Source organism: Globicephala melas, chromosome 11 (genome assembly GCF_963455315.2).
Source record: "Globicephala melas chromosome 11, mGloMel1.2, whole genome shotgun sequence".
NCBI classification, from domain to species: Eukaryota; Metazoa; Chordata; class Mammalia; order Artiodactyla; family Delphinidae; genus Globicephala; species Globicephala melas.
Window position 1 is genome coordinate 63,847,238 of NC_083324.2, and position 19,590 is coordinate 63,866,827.

The 19,590-nt window shown below is 43.6% G+C and overlaps 1 protein-coding gene across 1 annotated transcript; it reads right to left on the reverse strand.

Moving 5' to 3' along the window:
* Positions 1-3,796: 3,796 nt before the first annotated feature.
* Positions 3,797-9,636, reverse strand: RPS10 (ribosomal protein S10). The gene is made up of 6 exons (XM_030871031.2): positions 9,521-9,636; positions 8,538-8,687; positions 8,139-8,310; positions 6,574-6,651; positions 4,533-4,588; positions 3,797-3,890 (listed from the first exon to the last, which is right to left on the reverse strand). The coding sequence occupies exons 2-6, from the start codon at positions 8,685-8,687 to the stop codon at positions 3,849-3,851; spliced, it is 498 nt and encodes a 165-aa protein (XP_030726891.1). The 5' UTR covers positions 9,521-9,636; the 3' UTR covers positions 3,797-3,848.
* Positions 9,637-19,590: the final 9,954 nt, after the last annotated feature.

Here is a 19,590-nt window from a genome sequence, read left to right on the forward strand (position 1 = left end):
GTGCAACTAAGAGTTCGCATGCCGCAACTAAAGATCCCCTGTGCCGCAACTAAGACCTGCACAGCCAAAATAAATAAATAAATAAATATTAAAAAAAAAAAAAAAAAAGGAGCTACTACCTATGAGACTCTGAGCTAGGCCACTGGAGCGAGGCTCAGTGTTAGAGAGAAAATGGACCAGTGTCCAAACAGTTCCCACCCAGCCTGCGAGAGCTGAGACGCCACGGGCACGCACGGGAGGAACCCCTAGCCAGGCTTTGCAGTCAGGTGGGTTCCGTCAGGAAAGGCTTCTCAGAGGAGATATTTAATCTGAAGAATGAACAAGAGCCCCGAGTCGGTGGGGGTGGGAGAGTTTCCCCACATGTGTAACACCACATGCAAAAAAACCTGAAGTTGAGAAAGGGCGTCAGTGTAGCTGGATTCTGGAACTTGGAGCCTTATTTTGGTAGGCAGATGAAACTGTTAGGCCATGCATGGAGCCTGGCATTTGTCTAGATTCTAGAAGACTCTAGAAGGCAACATGGAACTTTGGAAGGATTTTAAGATGAGGAGTAGCTTGTTCACATCTGTTTCTGAAAAATAACTGTGGCTGAGGTGGGGACAGTAGTTGAAATCAAGGCAAAGCTAGAGGCAGGGGACCTCTTAGGAGGGCACTGGACTGGCTATGGGGAAGTTCATGGTGGCACGAGGCAAGGTGGAGGACAGAGGACCAGGTCAGGAGGATGTCTTACACTCCTGCCCCGACACCCAGCCTAGTCACCTACCCGCCAGCAGACCCCCGCTTCCTTCCATAACATGCTGAGACTTTGTCCTGAAAGCCCAACCTTTCAAAAGGCCATCTCTCACCTCAGTCACTGATCCATCCTCTGAGAGCCAAGAGTGCTTTACGTTCATTGAAAACTTGGGCAAACCTGGTCCCAGGACAGGTTAAACCAGGTCTGCTTCATCTGTGGGCTTTGAAACAATTGCCCTAGTTAGCGCTATCAGCAAGATTCCTTTCTCCCATCTCATTTCTCCCAGGTCTAAGAACTGATAAATCTATTTTGAGGCTCAGCATCAAAGCAGATGTGGTGGGAGCCCATGACCCTGCATTGCTGTGCGGCTACTACAGGCTGCATTCCCAAAGCTTGGAGAACAGTCTGGGCACAGGCATGCCTCTTGTGTTTTAGTTCTCACTGAACAGGCCTGGCTTCTGGAGACAAGGGTAGGGATGGGGAATTCCCAGGACCCACACTGCGCTGCTGGAGGCCTGGTCAGGCACTCGTGGAGGGAGGGTCCAAGTGGGCCCTCACGTCTTCAGGGCTAGAGGATGTATTCTTCTCAAAAACATCTTTGTCTCCCAGCACCTAACGTAGGCATGTGGTAGCTGCTTCTCAAAGGTCTATTAAATTAATCAAACCAAAATCTGGACTTCTAAAGAACCAGGGCACTTGTGAGATGGCACTTGGCCCCACCAAGAGACTTAAAGCTGTTATTGGCACTCCCTGTAAGGGGACCGTATTTTTCAGGGAAAGGGGATTTGCGTCCATATAGGGAAGTTTGTATTAGTAAAATGTACCTTCAGCTGTCAGCTTCCAAAATCCCTTAAAAATCCTTTGGAGCCTGTTTTTTGGTGGTAGTGGTGGTGGGGATTAGCTGGTGAGCCATATATGGGGCTGGTGCACAGATGCCAGGCTTTCATGGGCCTGGAAACCAACCCTGGAAAAGAGGCCGAAACTTCTCCAAAGCTTTCGCCCGGTGATGGATGTGCCCATGCAGGTGGTCAGGGGGACCTCTCTCTGCCCCTCGGACTCCACCCACCCCAAGTGACTTTCTCAGGCATTCATAATAGCAAACATTTGTTTTTCCCAAACTCATTAAAAAAAAAAGCCTTAATTTTTGACATCTGCTTCATAACCTCACAGACACCACCTGACAGTTTTATTTTTCCAATCAAACCTCTTCAAGACACTGACTGGTCTCGCCCCTCCCCTGCTCTACATCCCCACCTCTGGGTCACTTCAGCCTTCATTCACTGCCCCTGCCCTGCATTTCCTTTCACTCTAGACTAAGAATTTGCCAATTGTAGAGCTTTGGTTTTGCTTCCTAACTGGACAGTTAGGTCCTTAAAGGCAAATTTCAAGCCTTCTGTTTCCCAGAGCATTTATCAGCATTGATCCCCAAGGAGCTAGTCAATGATTATTGATTGGCAGGGGCCATTCAATTTACCAAGGTAGGGGGAGGGAGGGGGGCTGACAGGCAGCAAGAACCACCTCCATCTGTGTATTTTTATCTGTAGGCTCTGACTCTACTTTGTAGATTCCTTGGGTTTTCCCAGAGTCCATGGGTAATCTTGGAGAACACATTCTGCAACTAATTTAAATCACGAGGGAAAAGTTTGGCAAAGAGCCGTAGCTGAAAAAGTGACATTTTAGGGCTAGAAAATCACCAAGGCTATAGAGGAAACCCATCTGCTCACTTGCTGGCCTCGGTGGGAAACAGTAAAGCTGAGAGCTAACATTTCACAGTAGAATCCAGGTTAAACAATCACAAGGCATGTGAACACGGGCAAACCACTTGACATCACTTGAGCCAGCAGAAAAATTGGATATAAAGCAATCTTTGGCAAGGCAGCCAAGGCTGCTCTGAAACAGCTTCCCCCAACACCACCTCCTTCTGCCAAAGCAAGCTTCTACTCATTGGCAGTTCAGAATACAAAGCTCACCTCCCAGGACTAAGTGTAAGTGCACATTCAGGGCTGCTGTCCGCTGCCACCTCGTGGTCTAAATTACAACTGCCGGTCAGGACTGAAATAGGTGGTTACCAGTGCAAAACCACCTGTGCAGTTTAGGATTGTTTATCAGTTATCAGTTTCACCTGGTTAATTATCCGCCTTCTCCATACAATGCTTGGCCCATGGTACCCCACAAATTATTCCCAAGTCCCCATACCCCTTAAGAAGAGCCACTTCTATTAGTTATCCATCTTGCTGGCTTTCCTTACCTTGGTGGGCCTGCTGGTTGACCCAGAGTTGCTGCCTCAAAAGCTTTGACCTCTGAGCAGGAAGTGCAGATTTACTGCAACCATCAGCAGCCCAGGTTTGACCTGCAAGTCAAAGTTGGTATCTCAGCCAGCAAACTTGCCTGCAGGCTTGTGCCCCTGGACTCTTACTGGGCTGCACCTTCAAGGCTCACTTACTGGCACTGCACCAGGCAGGTGGTGTTTCCAGTGCAGGCCCACAGAAATGGTCCCATCAAACCCCTCTGGATACTTACATGACACTTGGCCCCACCAAGAGAAAAACTAACACTGTTCTTGCCCATGTACTCATGTCGTATGCCGGCTCATCACTGACAAACCCCAGGAAAATGGGACAGTGGATTTCCTATTTTCAAGGAGCCCTGGTATAGCAAGACCTCCAGTTGTCTAGTATTCCTGGCGGGAGGCTGGGCAGTCCCTTTAGGGTGTTTTTGTGCAATGTTTTCTCCCTGATTCTTGAAAACCCTGAGCTTTGAAGATTAATAATTCCAGGTCCAGAATAGCAACTGAGCCAGCATGACTGGTGTGGTAAAGACGCCCAGCTTTCCAACCACCTCCCAGAACGGTTAACCACACTGGACAGGACCCCACAGGGAGGCTTATGCTGGAGCAAAGAGGGCCCAGGTCAAAGCCAAGTACTGCAGCTCTAACAGCAACAAGTGATGTCACCCTGGATAAAGACAACACCCAAAACCAATCCGCTCTTACCCCACTTAACACTCTGATCCTTAAACCAGTCCTGTTCAGGCTACATAACGCACAAAACAGGGCACACAAGATTAATTTTTTCTGGCTACACTTTATTCAACACAAAACAATCTCTTCCAAACTTTACTGAGGTGGCTGACCACGTCCACGACCAAATCCGCCTCTCTGCAAGAGAAAGCACATGACATCAGCATTAAGTGGTATGCCGGGCAGCAGGCCTCATCATCACTGGAGAGGTCCCCATATGTAAGGGCTCAGAGAACCCAGCCCTGCCTCTTACAGGCTCTGGGGCCACATTCACCTCCTAGGCCCATTTCCTGCTGCCCAGGACAGCTGCTGTCCCAACAGTGATACACCATCCCCGGGGTTAATCCTTTACTTGGATTAACTAGTCTCACAACTATCTTGAGATAGCTACTACTTTATAGATGAGGTAACAGGCACAGAGGGGCACCTGCCGAAGATCACACCATCTGGAGTCTAGAGCCTGCTCAATCCCCAGTGTTCAGGTTTCAACCCTGAAACTAATTAGTTTCACGAAACTAATCCAGGGAGCCTATGATGGCCATTAATGAACTAGAAAATACCACTATGCCTCATGTAGTATTGATCTGTGAGACGTGTTTCAGTAATTTATATATTTACAGATGTTTGCATACTGTGCCTTAATATAAAAACCTATCTGGAATATGTGCTTGGGAAGAGGGGTGGGACCCACCACACTATACTGCATCTCTGAATATGCAGATCCGAAGGGCTGAGACCAGAATAGTGACTGCTTATGAAGAGCAAAAAGGGGATACTTACAAACTGGAATTCGGTTGCTGACCCAGCCCCGGCCTCGGCTTTCTTGTCGGCACCAGCTGGAATGAGAAACACCGATTTAGATTCATCATATGATCTGATCCACTACAGAACAAGGACAAGTCACCCAACCCAACCTTGTAAGAAAAGCCATGTCAGCAAAGGTACCATGAAGTACAAGTAAATTACAACCTGCAGTGGGGAGACATCTTCTGAGCCACCTCTGCCCCATCCCTCTCCTGGGGCAGCCTTCCTTAAGTCACCTTACAAAACTCACAGCCCAAACTATTGCCTCCTCCAGGAAGGCTGCCTTGACCATGAAGTCTGGATTATGTGCACTTCCTATACGGCACTTCCCATCACTGAGTTACTTCCATGCTTCAGACCAGCACCTAGCTCAGAGGGAGCTCAATGAAGGGGGAACTAAGAGGTGAAGGGCCCACAGAAGCAAAAAGCAACTTTATTATGACCAAGGGAAAGTGGCAAACAAGATGAAAGATCTAGTGCTGCTCCGTCCTATATGTCAGCCACTAGCCCAAATTGAGATGTATGCAAACTACCCATCAGATTTCAAGACTTAAGAGAATGCAAAATATCTCATTAATGTTTATACAGGTTACATATTAAAATAACATTTCAAAATACCCTGGGATTAAAAAAAATTAATATCCACATAAACCATTTCTATTTGCTTTAAATGTGACCACTAGGAAATTTTACAAGTCACATTTGAGGGGCAGGGCTAATAGTCAGTGCGGTTTCAGTAAATCTTATTCAAATCGGAGCCCACCTTTGGCCCATTTCTGACCACACCCACCACAGGCTCCTGTCTGCTCACCTCCTGGCCCTTTGACCAGAGCCACAGTATCCTCCCCAACTCTGTACCTTTGTCCATGCCGATCTCTCCCTGAAATGCTCACTCCCCCACCCTCAACTTGGGGACCAACTGTCACATCCTCTGGCTGACTCCTTGTGTGGTTTGACTTCTAATAAAAGCGATGACGAACTTTCTCTGAACTGAGAGCCTGTTTGCTGGAGGAAATCTTTCTTACTACTATCCTATAAGCTATTTAGGTTAATCGCTCACTTCTCACACCTGAAGAATCAAGCACCACAAGTAGAAGGCAAGAGCAGTAGAAGTTAGTAAAAATTCCCTTTACACCTTTCTTTTATGTCACAATTAACTGCTTCTGCAGCAAGGACAGAGTCTCTTTAAAACAAATTGAATGGCTCCCCACCTTATTCCAGAGTAAAATCCCAAGTCATACCATGGCCCACAGAACTATGAGACCTACATCCTTATCTGACTCTCCCACTATCTTCTGTTTAGACAAGTCAGGTGCCTTCCCCATAGGACCTTTGCCTGTAATGCTCTTCCTCCAGGTAGCCTCACCTCCTGCAAATGTTTGCTTCAATCTCACTTCGACAGAACCTTCCCTAAAAATCCAATTGGAAGCTGCACACCCCCTGCCCCCATAGCACCCACGATGGACATGATATATACTTATTTTTGTTTATCCACCCCCTACTACTAAAATGCAAGTTCAACAAGAGAAGGGCCTTTTGTCTCTCATGTACACTACCAACCCCCCAGTTCCTAGAATTGTGTCTGGCATACCACAGGCACTCAGTATATATCTGTTGAATGAACAGACGTCTGCTGTTCCCATCAGTGCAAACATGTGCTATTTAAAAATAAGATTTTGCACTATTTTTGCAATAAAAAAGCAACAAAGGTGATGTGAGTGTGCCCTGCCCTCAAGCACAACTACAAAACAAAGAAAGCATGTTGCTTTCCTAAAAGTCTTCAGTTTTGCTCTAAAGGTCTTCAACTAAAGTCTTCAGTGTCCCCAGCTCAAAGGGCTTTCCTTCTAATCCCCATCCCTGCATAAGACAAGAAGTACAAAGGACTCCAGCTGGAGATGATCTGAGATGAAACGAAGGATCTTTACTGGTTACCTTGGCATCTACAAGGGCCGAGCCCCAGCCAGAGTAGAATCCCAAGATTCTACCTCAATACCCAGATACAGATGATGCTACTCACAGGGCACAGCGCTTCGTCTGTAGGTGTCTCTGTCGGCTTCCCCTCTTGTGAGTCTTGCAGGTCGCTCTCCTTCCAGACCTACACAAATTAAACCACAGTATGAACACAGGGCAACGTGGGAACTCTGTTCCCTTCAGGCCAAAAGAACGAACTGCTCTCCATTCTCACTGGGCAACACTTAGTTATGATGGGTTAATGGGGACAGGAACTCCTACACCCATAACAGTCAGGTAGAAACCTGCCATCGCTGATGTTTTGGCTCCTCTAAGACCTAGGAAAACGCACATCTTAATTAAAATGTCGTACACCTGCAAAAAGTTTGCTTTCTTCTGTATTTCTCAGCAAAAACACACATTTTCCAATTCCTTGGCAAATTAAGAAATCCAGCCATTTCTACAAACATTTGAATAGCCGAAATTTTGAACCTGACCCATCTCTGAAATGGAAAACTTCCTGTGCAAACAGGAAAGGAGGCACCATAAGCTGCAAGCCCCACCTCCAATATAAATATATAAAAACAGAGGCCACTGAGAATCCTCTAGCTCCTCCTCGCGTCTCACTAGGCTGTGGGATAACATTCTCATGAACACTGAAAGGTTAATCTAGTATTCTCTCTACCTTGTTATGCTGGAAAATTACCTATAGAGTTCATGATTTGAAAATGGACTTTTTTAGATTGAATCTGTAGTACGTGGCCAAAGTAAATAAACGCCAGGCCCCACCTACGGCAAACTGGAATCTGTGTGGGAACAAACAATGGCATTGGCAACACTCCCATGCCCCCAAAGATTCCAAGATGCAGTGAAGAACCTTTGCTCTAAAGATATGTAATCCTGCCTAACCACCTAGGGAGCTTTCATAAAAAATGCAGATTCCTGAGCTCCACGAAGTGCCATTCCAGGGAACCTGACAGTCTGATTACCATCTGTTTTTAGGAATCTCCGCATCTCACCTCATCAAACTCATGAACTGCTCTTTCTACAAAGTTCCAGTGACAAATTTTTTCAAAACCTAAGGAAAAGGAACCATAGCCCTGAAAAATGCCAACTGTAAGCCAACAATGACCTCGAGTCAGAAGGTAATTCCCCACACAGACCCCTTGCACACTGCTAATATACACACACGCACTCTCTACATCTATTCTCCCCTATCTGTCGTGATTATTTCTGCTCCCATTGCCAAGAAACTCTAGACGACTCTTCATTTATTTCACATGGTAAACAGCTTTGCTTTGGACTTCTTGGGGAGTATAAGCACCTCGCTCTACTGGAAAAATTTCAGGAGAAAATTTCAGTAATACTCTATCACATTTATCTTGCCACAGACTAATATCCTGTGTTTAATGCCATTTCTAGGGATTGCCTAAAGACCTGAGTCCAGTTCCATTAAAGGTTCTAGGACTTGACCTAGGTCTTGCGTGTCAGAGTCCCTCAAGAGTTGATTCCAATGTTATATTACTAAGACCACCTCCATGCCCCACACAAAAAAAAACCACTGTTTCACCTCTCTCCCCAGAAAGAGCAACTTCAGAGAATGCCTTCAGAGGCATTATGTGGGCACTATACCTTTGGGCCGCGGCCTGCCAGTCTCAGGACGACTGCGGCGCAGGGTGGCAGGCACGATTTCAGGGGGCAGGTGAAGGTAATCCCGGAGATACTGGATACCCTCGTTGGTTAGGTACCAGTAGAAATGTCTCCAGGCAAACTGTTCTTTCACGTAGCCTCGTGATTTGAGAGACTGTAAGACAGAAAACCACGGTTAAGACATAACTAGAGGCTAGAAAAGCAGTGCAAATGGGAAGCTCAACTTCACAGTAGACAAATTTTCACGGTGTATCTACCTCACAGCCCTTCAAGGCAGCAAGCAGCTCTGGCTGTCCTGACTTCTTGGATTTGCCTTGAACACCAGCGGAAAATCCCTCCATCTGCACCCCACTCCAGCAGCCACCCCCCCACCCCCGCTACCTGCATGGCCTTCATGACATGAAGATTGGGCACATTCTTGTCTGCCAGCTCGGGGTGCTTAGGCATGTGGACGTCCTTCTTGGCCACCATCACTCCCTCCTTAAAAAGGAGTTCATAAATGGCAATCCGGTTCTTCTTAGGCATCAACATCTGCAAGAAGGAAGCGATTATCAAGAGCATTTTTGAGCAGTGTGGCCACGGGCCAGTAACCCAGTTCATCACCCCCAAAGACCACACACACACACAAATCGCTGTCCAATGGACTGAAATCTCAAACACACCATGAAAAACAAGAATTCAAACTCCGCTAACGTAAGTCCAACAGTGACTAGTTCCCTCCCCCACCCTCGAAAACACGATTCAGGTGAGAAATTGCCAGGACGTTAAAATAAAACGATGGAGGTACATACTCGCTGCAAGACTTTCACACTCACAACAAAGGTATAAAACGGGAAGCAGACCCTGTACGCTCGGACTATTTGGGGACCATCAGCAACAGTACCTAATGCGGAATGGGCGCGGCGGTACCTTCAGGTGCGCGGGAATGACCCAGAGGAAAGCCCTCGATTCATGACAGGCCGCTGACCCCAAACCAAAGGGCTGAAACCTTCACAGCCTACCACTCTTCTCCCAAACTAAACTTCCATGACCAGGCAAAGAGGCAACTCAGGGTGCGGGGTTCTGCCCCGAAAAAGAGCGTGCAAGAGGAGCACAGTCTCCCTAGCCTCGCCCGGATCTTCCCCGCCACGCAAGAGCTTCATCTTCCTCTCCCCTCCGCCTTCCACTATCGGGACGCCAATCTTCGCCTGCCAGGGCCCCACTACCCAGCGAAGTGCGCCCCTGGCTCCTCTCATTGCTCAAAAATGGACGGGAGGGGAGCGGGAGCGAGCAGCCTCCGCCACAACCCCGGGGAGGAGCAACGACTACGGCGGCGAGAAGGCCAGGATGGGGGCCGATGGAACCCGAACTCCCGAAGAACTAACCGCGACGGCTGCTGGGTCCGGGACCGGAGCTGGAAAGGAAGGAGTATGTGCGGCGCGGCGTCTCTTCCGGGCTGCCGTGCCCCGCCCCCTGTCAGGACCCGCGCGCTGCCTGAGGTGGCCTCGGCGGTGCCTGAGGGACTGGCGTCTCCGGGCGACCGCGAACCCTGGCGTCCTTGAGGACGAACGCACGTGGAAACCGCCGCTGGGGGCTTCTGACACTGCGTGCTTTATCAATAAATGGTCACTTTTATTGCGTGGGCAGGCCCTTTAGAAAGTCGCTGCGTGTTTCTTTTGTTTCCCGTCGGTAACTTAACTTATTATTATGTAAATAATATATGCTCTTTGAGGGGGGGAAAGAGAAACCAGACGAAATAATAATAACTGCAATAACAATAATAATAAAAGAATAAAAATAGAATCCCATCAACCGAAGGATCGCTATTAACATTTTGGTATATATTGTTACAAACTCAAAGGAAGTGTATTTTTTAACAAAAATGGGATGTTTTGTATGTACGTTATGGTATGATGTTTGGAAACCTGTTTTTTTCATTTACTAATGCATCATGAATCTCTTCTTGTTGATTAATACCTTCAATTGTAATGACTACGTAGTAGTCCGCTGATGGATGGTTTAATCAACACTCTATGACTGGATATATATTTTAGAATTTTTTCACTATTATAACTAACGATGCCACACACCTGCACACTTCTGAAATATTTTCCTTAAGACAAAGTCCTGGCAGTGTAATTGTTGAGTAACAAAGTACACATTTTTAGGTTTTTGACACATGCCACATTGACTTCTGGAAGGCGTTATCAATTACATTCTGGTCAGCTGTTATCAACAAGGCTCACTTCCTCATTATTAACCCTGCCGACATTGGATATTCATTTTTCTCAGTCTGATAGATAAGAAATATTAATCTCATTGCTCTTTTGATTTGCTTTTCTTGATTACTTCTGTGGTTAAATAGTTTTTCTTTTTAGGCTTTTGTGTTCCTTCTTTTATAAATTCACTTCCATTACCTGTTGTCCTATTAAGTTTTTTCTTATTGATTTGAAATTACTCTGTGTATTAAAGCTATTAACCCTTTGTCACATATTTTTCAAGAATTTCTCCCAGTTTTTTTTTCATTTGTTCAATTTAAATAGTATTTCGAAGAAGTTTCACTTTTTTTTCACATTTCTTTGTATTCAAATCTTTATGGTTTCAGACTTTGGTACAATGCTTAAAAAGTCACTCCACATCTGAATATCATATAAATATTCACCTAGGGACTTCCCAGGTGGTGCAGTGGTTAACAATCCGCCTGCCAATGCAGGGGACACGGGGTTGAGCCCTGGTGGGGTTGAGCCCTGGTCCGGGAAGATTCCACATGCCGAGGGGCAACTAAGCCCATGCGCCACAACTACCGAGCCTGCACTCTAGAGCCTGTGCTCTGCAACAAGAGAAGCCACCGCAATGAAAAGCCCGTGCACCGCAACAAAGAATAGCCCCAGCTTGTCCCAACTAGAGAAAGCCCGCGCGCAGCAACGGGGGCCAATGAAGACCCAATGCAACCAAAAATAAATAAATTAATAAATTAATTTTAAAAATATTCACCTATAGTTTCTTCAAGTATTTTTGTGGTTTCACTGTTTAAAAATAAGTATTTGGCAGTTTTGCAGGATGGAAAGAATTCTGGAGATTGGGTGCACAACAATGTGAATTACTTAACGCTACGGAAATGTACACTTAAAATGGTTAAGACGGTAAATTTTATGTGTATTCTGTCACAAGTTAAAAAATAAGTATTCATAACATGTTTACAGAAAATTTTTTTAAAAATCTTGGACAACAAGAAACAAGGAAGAAGGAAAAACATAATCTAAGGACTGGTAAAGCAGATCTGGAAAAGAATACAATAAAATTCCTAGTAATGAAAACTAAAATGATTGAAATTTAAAACAATTTAAAAAAAGAATAAACAATAGATCTGACACACTTGAAGAGAAAAATCATGAAAGGGAAGATAGATGTGAAAAAACAGAACATTCACAATGTAGTCCAGAGATTAAAAGAGATGGAATAAGTGGGTGTGGGCAGGAATAAATTAGGAGGCTGGAATTAACAAATACACACTACTATGTATAAAATAGATAGCCAACAAGGACCTACTGTATAGCACAGGGAACTCTACTCAATATTACATAATAACCTATAGGGAAAAGAATCTGAAAAAGAATATATGTATATATGTATAACTGAATCACTGTGCTGTACATCTGAAACTTACACAATATTGTAAATCAACTATATTTCTGTAAAAAAAATTTTAATAAAAATATATATAACTGGAAAAAAAAGAGATGGGATAGTTGAAAGAAAGGATTTGAGGTGTGAAGGATAGAGAGGGAAAGTCTAATACATGTCTATGTGAAGTCACATAAGAAAATGATAGAGAATATGGGAAAGAGACACTGTCAGTATCCTCAAGAATTCTTGGAAGACAACACACTTCAGAGTCACTGAGATCATCAAATCTCAAGTTGGATAAATAAAAACAGATCCATGCCTAAACATATCATAATGAATTTGCAGGGCATCAGAGACAAAGAGAAGACCTTGAAAGCAGCCAGCAGGAAGACACAGGGGTGATGGCTCACTTCCCAGCAGCAGCTCTGGGATGCAGTTTACTGAAATACAGTCTCGCAGGTCTCTTCCCTTACTGTGGCTAGAGTGATCCTGCTACAACATCAGACCATGTCACTCCTCTGCTTAAAATCCTCCAAGGACTCCCCAGTTCACTTACAAAAATATTCAAAGTCTTTACATGACTAAATTGTTTATGTTTAAATCTTTTAGGGACTTCCCTGGTGGTGCAGTGGTTAAGAATCTGCCTGCAAATGCAGGGGACACGGGTTCAAGCCCTGGCCTGGGAAGATCCCACCTGCGGAGGGGCAGCTAAGCCCATGTGCCACAACTACTGAGCCTGTGCTCTAGAGCCCAAGAGCCACAACTACTGAGCCCATGCACCTAGAGCCCGGGCTCCGCAGCAAGAGAAGCCACTGCAATGAGAAGCCCGCGCACTGCAACGAAGAGTAGCCCCTGCTCGCCGCAACTAGAGAACAGCCTGTGAACAGCAACGAAGACCCAATGCAGCCAAAAATAAGATTGATTAATTAATTAATTAAAAAATAAATCTTTTATCCTCCTGGAATGTCTTCTGGTGTAAAAATTTTCCCTCCAAACGGTAAGATGGTTTCTCAGCAACATTACCTCAATAAGCTATGCTTTTATCTGAAATATCACTAAATTGTTTAGGAGAGATGGATTCAGTTTTAGATTTTGTTGCATTTGTGCCTGTGAGACACACTGGTGAAAAAACCCAGGATGATTTTTTTTTTTCTTTTTATATCTCCCTGTACTATGCAGCTGCTTCCCACTAGCTATCTATTTTACATTTGGTAGTGTATATATGTCAATGCTACTCTCACTTCATCTCAGCTTACCCTTCCCCCTCCCCATGTCCTCAAGTCCGTTCTCTACTTCTGCATCTTTATTCCTGTCCTGCCCCTAGGTTCATCAGAACCTTTTTATTTATTTTTTTAGATTCCATATATATGTGTTAGCACATGGTATTTGTTTTCCTCTTTCTGACTTACTTCACTCTGTATGACAAACTCTAGGTCCACCCACCTCACTACAAATAACTCAATTTTGTTTCTTTTTATGGCTGACTAATATTCCATTGTGTATATATGCCACATCTTCTTTATCCATTCACCTATGGATGGACACTTAGATTGCTTCCATGTCCTGGCTATTGTAAATAGTGTTGCAATGAACATTGGGGTACATGTCTCTTTTTGAATTATGGTTTTCTCAGGGTATATGTCCAGTAGTGGGATTGCTGGGTCATATGGTAGTTCTGTTTTTAGTTTTTTAAGAAACCTCCATACTGTTCTCCATAGTGGCTGTATCAATTTACATTCCCACCAACAGTGCAAGAGGGTTCCCGTATCTCCACACCCTCTCCAGCATTTATTCCTTGTAGACTTTTTGGTGATGGCCATTCTGACCACTGTGAAGTGATACCTCATTGTAGTTTTGATTTGCATTTCTCTAATTAGTGATGTTGAGCATCCTTTCATGTGTTTGTTGGAAATCTGTATATCTTCTCTGGAGAAATGTCTATTCAGTTCTTCTGCCCATTTTTGGATTGGGTTGTTTGTTGTTTCTGATATTGAGCTGCATGAGCTGCTTGTATATTTTGAAGATTAACCCTTTGTCGGTTGTTTCGTTTACAAATATTTTCTCCCATTCAGAGGGTTGTCTTTTCGCCTTGCTTATGGTTTCCTTTGCTGTGCAAAAGCTTTTAAGTTTCATTAGGTCCCATTTGTTTATTTTTGTTTTTATTTCCATTTCTCTAGGAGGTGGATCAAAAAAGATCTTGCTGTGATTTATGTCAAAGAGTGTTCTTCCTATGTTTTCCTCTAAGAGTTTTATAGTGTCTGGTCTTACATTTAGGTCTCTAATCCATTTTGAGTTTATTTTTGTGTATGGTGTTAGGGAGTGTTCTAATTTCATTCTTTTACATGTAGCTGTCCAGTTTTCCCAGCACCACTTATTGAAGAGATTGCCTTTTCTCCATTGTATATCCTTGCCTCCTTTGTCATAGATTAGTTGACCATAGATGCGTGGGTTTATCTCTGGGCTTTCTCTCCTGTTCCATTGATCTATATTTCTGTTTTTATGCTGGTACCATATTGTCCTGATTACTGTAGCTTTGTAGTATAGTCTGAAGTCAGGGAGTCTGATTTCTCCAGCTCCATTTTTTTCCCTCAAGACTGCTTTGGCTATTCGGGGTCTTTTGTGTCTCTATACAAAATTTTAAGATTTTTTTGTTCTAGTCCTGTAAAAAATGCCACTGGTAATTTGATAAGGATTGCATTGAATCTGTAGATTGCTTTGGGTAGTGTAGTCATTTTCATAGTGTTGATTCTTCCAATCCAAGAACATGGTATATCTCTCCATCTGTTTGTGTCGTCTTTGATTTCTTTCATCAGTGTTTTATAGTTTTCTGAGTACAGGTTTTTTGTCTCCCTAGGTAGGTTTATTCCTAGGTATTTTATTCTTTTTGTTGCGGTGGTGAATGGGATTGTTTCCTTAATTTCTCATTCTGATCTTTCATTGTTAGTGTATAGGAATGCAAGATATTTCTGTGCATTAATTTTGCATCCTGCAACCTTACCAAATTCATTGATTAGCTCTAGTAGTTTTCTAGTGGCATCTTTAGGATTCTTTATGTATGGTACCATGTCATCTGCAAATAGTGACAGTTTTACTTCCTCTTTCCAATTTATATTCCTTTTATTTCTTTTTCTTCTCTGATTTCTGTGGCTAGGACTTCCAAAACTATGTTGAATAATAGTGGCAAGAGTGGACATCCTGATTTTAGAGGAAATGGTTTCAGTTTTTCACCATTGAGAATGATGTTTTCTGTGGGTTTGTCGTATATGGCCTTTATTATGTTGAGGTAGGTTCCCTCTATGCCCACTTTCTGGAGAGTTTTTATCATGAATGTGTGTTGAATTTTTTCAAGAGCTTTTTCTGCATCTATTGAGATGATCATATGGTTTTTCTTCTTCAATTTGTTAATATGGTGTATCGCATTGATTGATTTGCATATACTGAAGGAACCTTGCATCCCTTGGATAAACCCCACTTGATTATGGTGTATGATCCTTTAATTTTTTTTTTTTTTTTTTTTTTTTGCGGTACGCGGGCCTCTCACCGCTGCAGCCTCTCCCGTTGAGGAGCACAGGCTCCGGACACGCAGGCTCAGCGGCCATGGCTCACGGGCCCAGCCGCTCCGCGGCACGTGCGATCTTCCCGGACCGGGGCACGAACCTGTGTCCCCTGCATCGGCAGGCAGACTCTCAATCACTGCGCCACCAGGGAAGCCCATGATCCTTTAATGTTTTGTTGGATTCTGTTTGCTTGTATTTTATTTGAGGATTTTTGCATCTATATTCATCAGTGATATTGGTCTGTAATTTTCTTTTTTTGTAGTATGTTTGTCTGCTTTGGTATCAGGGTGATGGTGGCCTCATAGAATGAGTTTGGGAGTTTTCCTTCCTCTGCAATTTTTGGAAGCATTTGAGAAGGATGGGTGTTAGCTCTTCTCTAAATGTTTGATAGAATTCACCTGTGAAGCCATCTGGTCCTGGACTTTTGTTTGTTGGAAGATTTTTAATCACAGTTTCAATTTCATTACTTGTGATTGGTCTGTTCATATTTTCTGTTTCTTCCTGGTTCAGTCTTGGAAGGTTATGCCTTTCTAAGAATTGTCCATTTCTTCCAGGTTGTCCGTTTTATTGGCATAGAGTTGCTTGTAGTAGTCTCCTAGGATACTTTGTATTTCTGCGGTGTCTGTTGTAACTTCTCCGTTTTCATTTCTAATTTTATTGATTTGAGTCCTCTCCCTCTTTTTCTTGGTGTGTCTGGCTAATGGTTTATCAATTTTGTTTATCTTCTCAAAGAACCAGCTTATAGTTTTATTGATCTTTGCTATTGTTTTCTTTGTTTTTATTTCACTTACTTCTGCTCTGATATTTATGATTTCTTTCCTTCTACTAACTTGGGGTTTTGTTTGTTCTTCTTTCTCTAGGTCCTTTAGGTGTAAGGTTAGATTGTTTACTTGAGATGTTTCTTGTTTCTTGAGGTAGGATTGTATTGCTATAAACTTCCCTGTTAAAACTGCTTTTGCTGTATCCCATAGGTTTTGGATCGTCGTGTTTTCACTGTAATTTGTCTCTAGGTATTTTTTGATTTCCTCTTTGATTTCTTCAGTGATCTCTTGGTTATTCAGTAATGTATTGTTTAGCCTCCATGTGTTTGTGTTTTTTTCATTTTTTTTCCCTGTAATTGATTTCTAATCTCATAGCATTGTGGTCAGAAAAGATGCTTGACATGATTTCAATTTTCTTAAATTTACCAAGGCTTGATTTGTGACCCAAGGTGTGATCTATCCTGGAGAATGTTCCATGTGCACTTGAGAAGAAAGTGTAATATCCTGTTTTTGGATAGAATGTCCTATAAATATCAATTAAATCTATCTGGTCTATTGTGTCATTTAAAGCTTGTGTTTCCTTATTAATTTTCATTTTGGATGATCTGTCCATTGGTGAAAGTGGGGTGTTAAACTCCCCTAGTATGACTGTGTTACTGTTGATTTCCTCTTTTATAGCTGTTAGCAGTTGCCTTATGTATTGAGGTGCTCCTATGTTGGGTGCATATATATTTATAATCATTATATCTTCTTGGATTGATCCCTTGATCATTATGTAGTGTCCTTCCTTGTCTCTTGTAAATTTCTTTATTTTAAAGTCTATTTTATTTGCTATGAGTATTGCTACTTCAGCTTTCTTTTGATTTCCATTTGCATGGAATATCTTTTTCCATCCCCTCACTTTCAGTCTGTATGTGTCCCTAGGTCTGAAGTGGGTCTCTTGTAGACAGCATATGTATGGGTCTTGCTTTTGAATCCATTCAGTGAGCCTGTGTCTTTTGGTTGGAGCATTTAATCCATTCATGTTTAAGGTAATTACTGATATGTATGTTCTTATTACCATTTTCTTAATTGTTGTGGGTTTGTTTTTGTAGGTCCTTTTCTTCTCTTGTGTTTCCCACTTAGAGAAGTTCCTTTAGCATTTGTTGTAGAGCGGGTTTGGTGGTGCTGAATTCTCTTAGCTTTTGCTTGCCTATTAAGCTTTTGATTTCTCCGTGGAATCTGAATGAGATCCTTGCCAGGTCGAGTAATCTTGGTTGTAGGTTCTTCCCTTTCATCACTTTAAATATGTCCTGCCACTCCCTTCTGGCTTGTAGATTTTCTGCTGAGAAATCAGCTGTTAACCTTATGGGAGTTCCCTTGTATGCTATTTGTCGTTTTTCCCTTGTTGCTTTCAATAATTTTTTCTTTGTCTTTAATTTTTGCCAATTTGATTACTATGTGCCTCAGCGTGTTTCTCCTTGGGTTTATCCTGCCTGGGACTCTCTGTGCTTCCTGGACTTGGGTGGCTATTTCCTTTCCCATGTTAGGGAAGTTTTTGACTATAATCTCTTCAAATATTTTCTCGGGTCCTTTCTCTCTCTCTTCTCCTTCTGGGACCCATATAATGTGAACGTTGTTGCATTTAATGTTGTCCCAGAGGTCTCTTAGGCTGTCTTAACCTCTTTTCATTCTTTTTTCTTTATTCTGTTCCGTGACAGTGAATTCCACCATTCTGTCTTCCAGGTCACTTATCCATTCTTCTGCCTCAGTTATTCTGCTATTGATTCCTTCTAGTGTATTTTTCATTTCAGTTATTATATTATTCATCTCTGTTTGTTTTTCCTTTAATTCTTCTAGGTCTTTGTTAAACATTTCTTGCATTCTCGATCTTTGCCTCCATTCTTTTTCCGAGGTCCTGGATCATCTTCACTATCGTTATTCTGAATTCTTTTTCTGGAAGGTTGCCTATCTCCACTTCATTTAGTTGTTTTTCTGGGGTTTTATCTTGTTCTTTCATCTGGTCCAAAGTCCTCTGCCTTTTCATTTTGTCTATCTTTCTGTGAATGTAGTTTTCCTTCCACAGGCTGCAGAATTGTAGTTCTACTTGCTTCTGCTGTCTGTCCTCTGGTGGATGAGGCTATCTAAGAGGCTTGTGCAAACTTCCTGATGGGAGGAACTGGTGGTGGGTAGAGCTCCCCAGGCTGATTTTAGATAAAGAGCTCAGAATTTGTCCTGTGGGAGAGAGCTGCGTTACATTAGGTCAGGGAATCACCTAAGACCCTGTGAGGCTCTGAGATCACCTGGAGAGGATGTGGAGTGAGAAGAGGATGTGGAGGGACACTGCAGCACTTCCCAGCTCATCCTCAGATGAGGTTCCTGTGGTGTCTCCAGCCCTGGATGGAGCCTTCTCGTGGGCAGGGGCCATGACTTGCTCCTCTCTTTGTCCTCTCCAGCAGTTAGCATGATGTCTCACACATGATTGGGATACTAAATGTTTCAGGAGTAAACAGCAAACTCATGGTGAGCAGAGGATATTAGAGGTTACTGAGTCAGGAAGGAGGACGAATAATAATACCCTCTGAAATTTAGAAAAGACTTCTCAAATGACAGTGCACCCTTGAGTTCACTGAATTCCATTCAGCAGTGAGGCACAAGGCACCTGGCCCTGGGCCAGGTGATGGGGTAAAAGTGGAGGCAAGAACACACTCGGATCCCACACCCGGCAACAAATACCTCTATTATGTACTGGGAGCTATGAAGAAAAGGATCAGGGCGTGGTGACCTAGAGCTTGGGTTGAGAAAAACCAGGAGGAACAATTCCAGTGCAAGGCCCTGCTGCAAAGAAGGGCTTGAACTGAGAGGCAAGCCAGCGGCCAGGACATGGTGAGCATGGAGAACCTGGACAGGCATGGTGGCCTCAGGAAGAGGTAGGATTTTATTCAAAGTGCAATGAAGAGCCACGGAAAGGTTTCAGGCAGTCGTGACAGGATCAGATGTATATTTTAAAGAGATTACCGTTATCAAGACCAACACCATTTTTACCACTCCTGCGCTGTATTGTGCGTGAGATATAGGTCTATCACCTGCCCCGTGTTAAAGACACACACACACACACAAACCCAAAAAACAAAAAACAAATGAACAAAAAACAGGCTTAGAGAAACAGATGCTTCTTGGTCAAGGTCGCAGAAGTAAGAATTGATGGAACTGGACTCTGTCTGCAGAGCCCGGAGCCTTTCCTGCTACCTCGGGCTGCCCCTCTGCAATGGGGTGTTCCTCCTGGGGCCAAGGTCAGGGGCAGGGAGCCAGAGCCCAGGGTTCAGAAAAGTGAGAGGAAGGGCTCTGGCTCTTGCAGGGTTTGGTCTCATGCCTGCTGCTCAGTAGAACCCTTTGGGAAGCTTTTAAAAATCCATTTACCCAGGCCACACCCCAGACTGAGTTAAGTCAGACACAGGGGGTGGGGCCAAGGCATCAGTATTTTGTCTTTTTTTTTTTTTTGGCTGCACCACGAGACTTGTGGGATCTTAG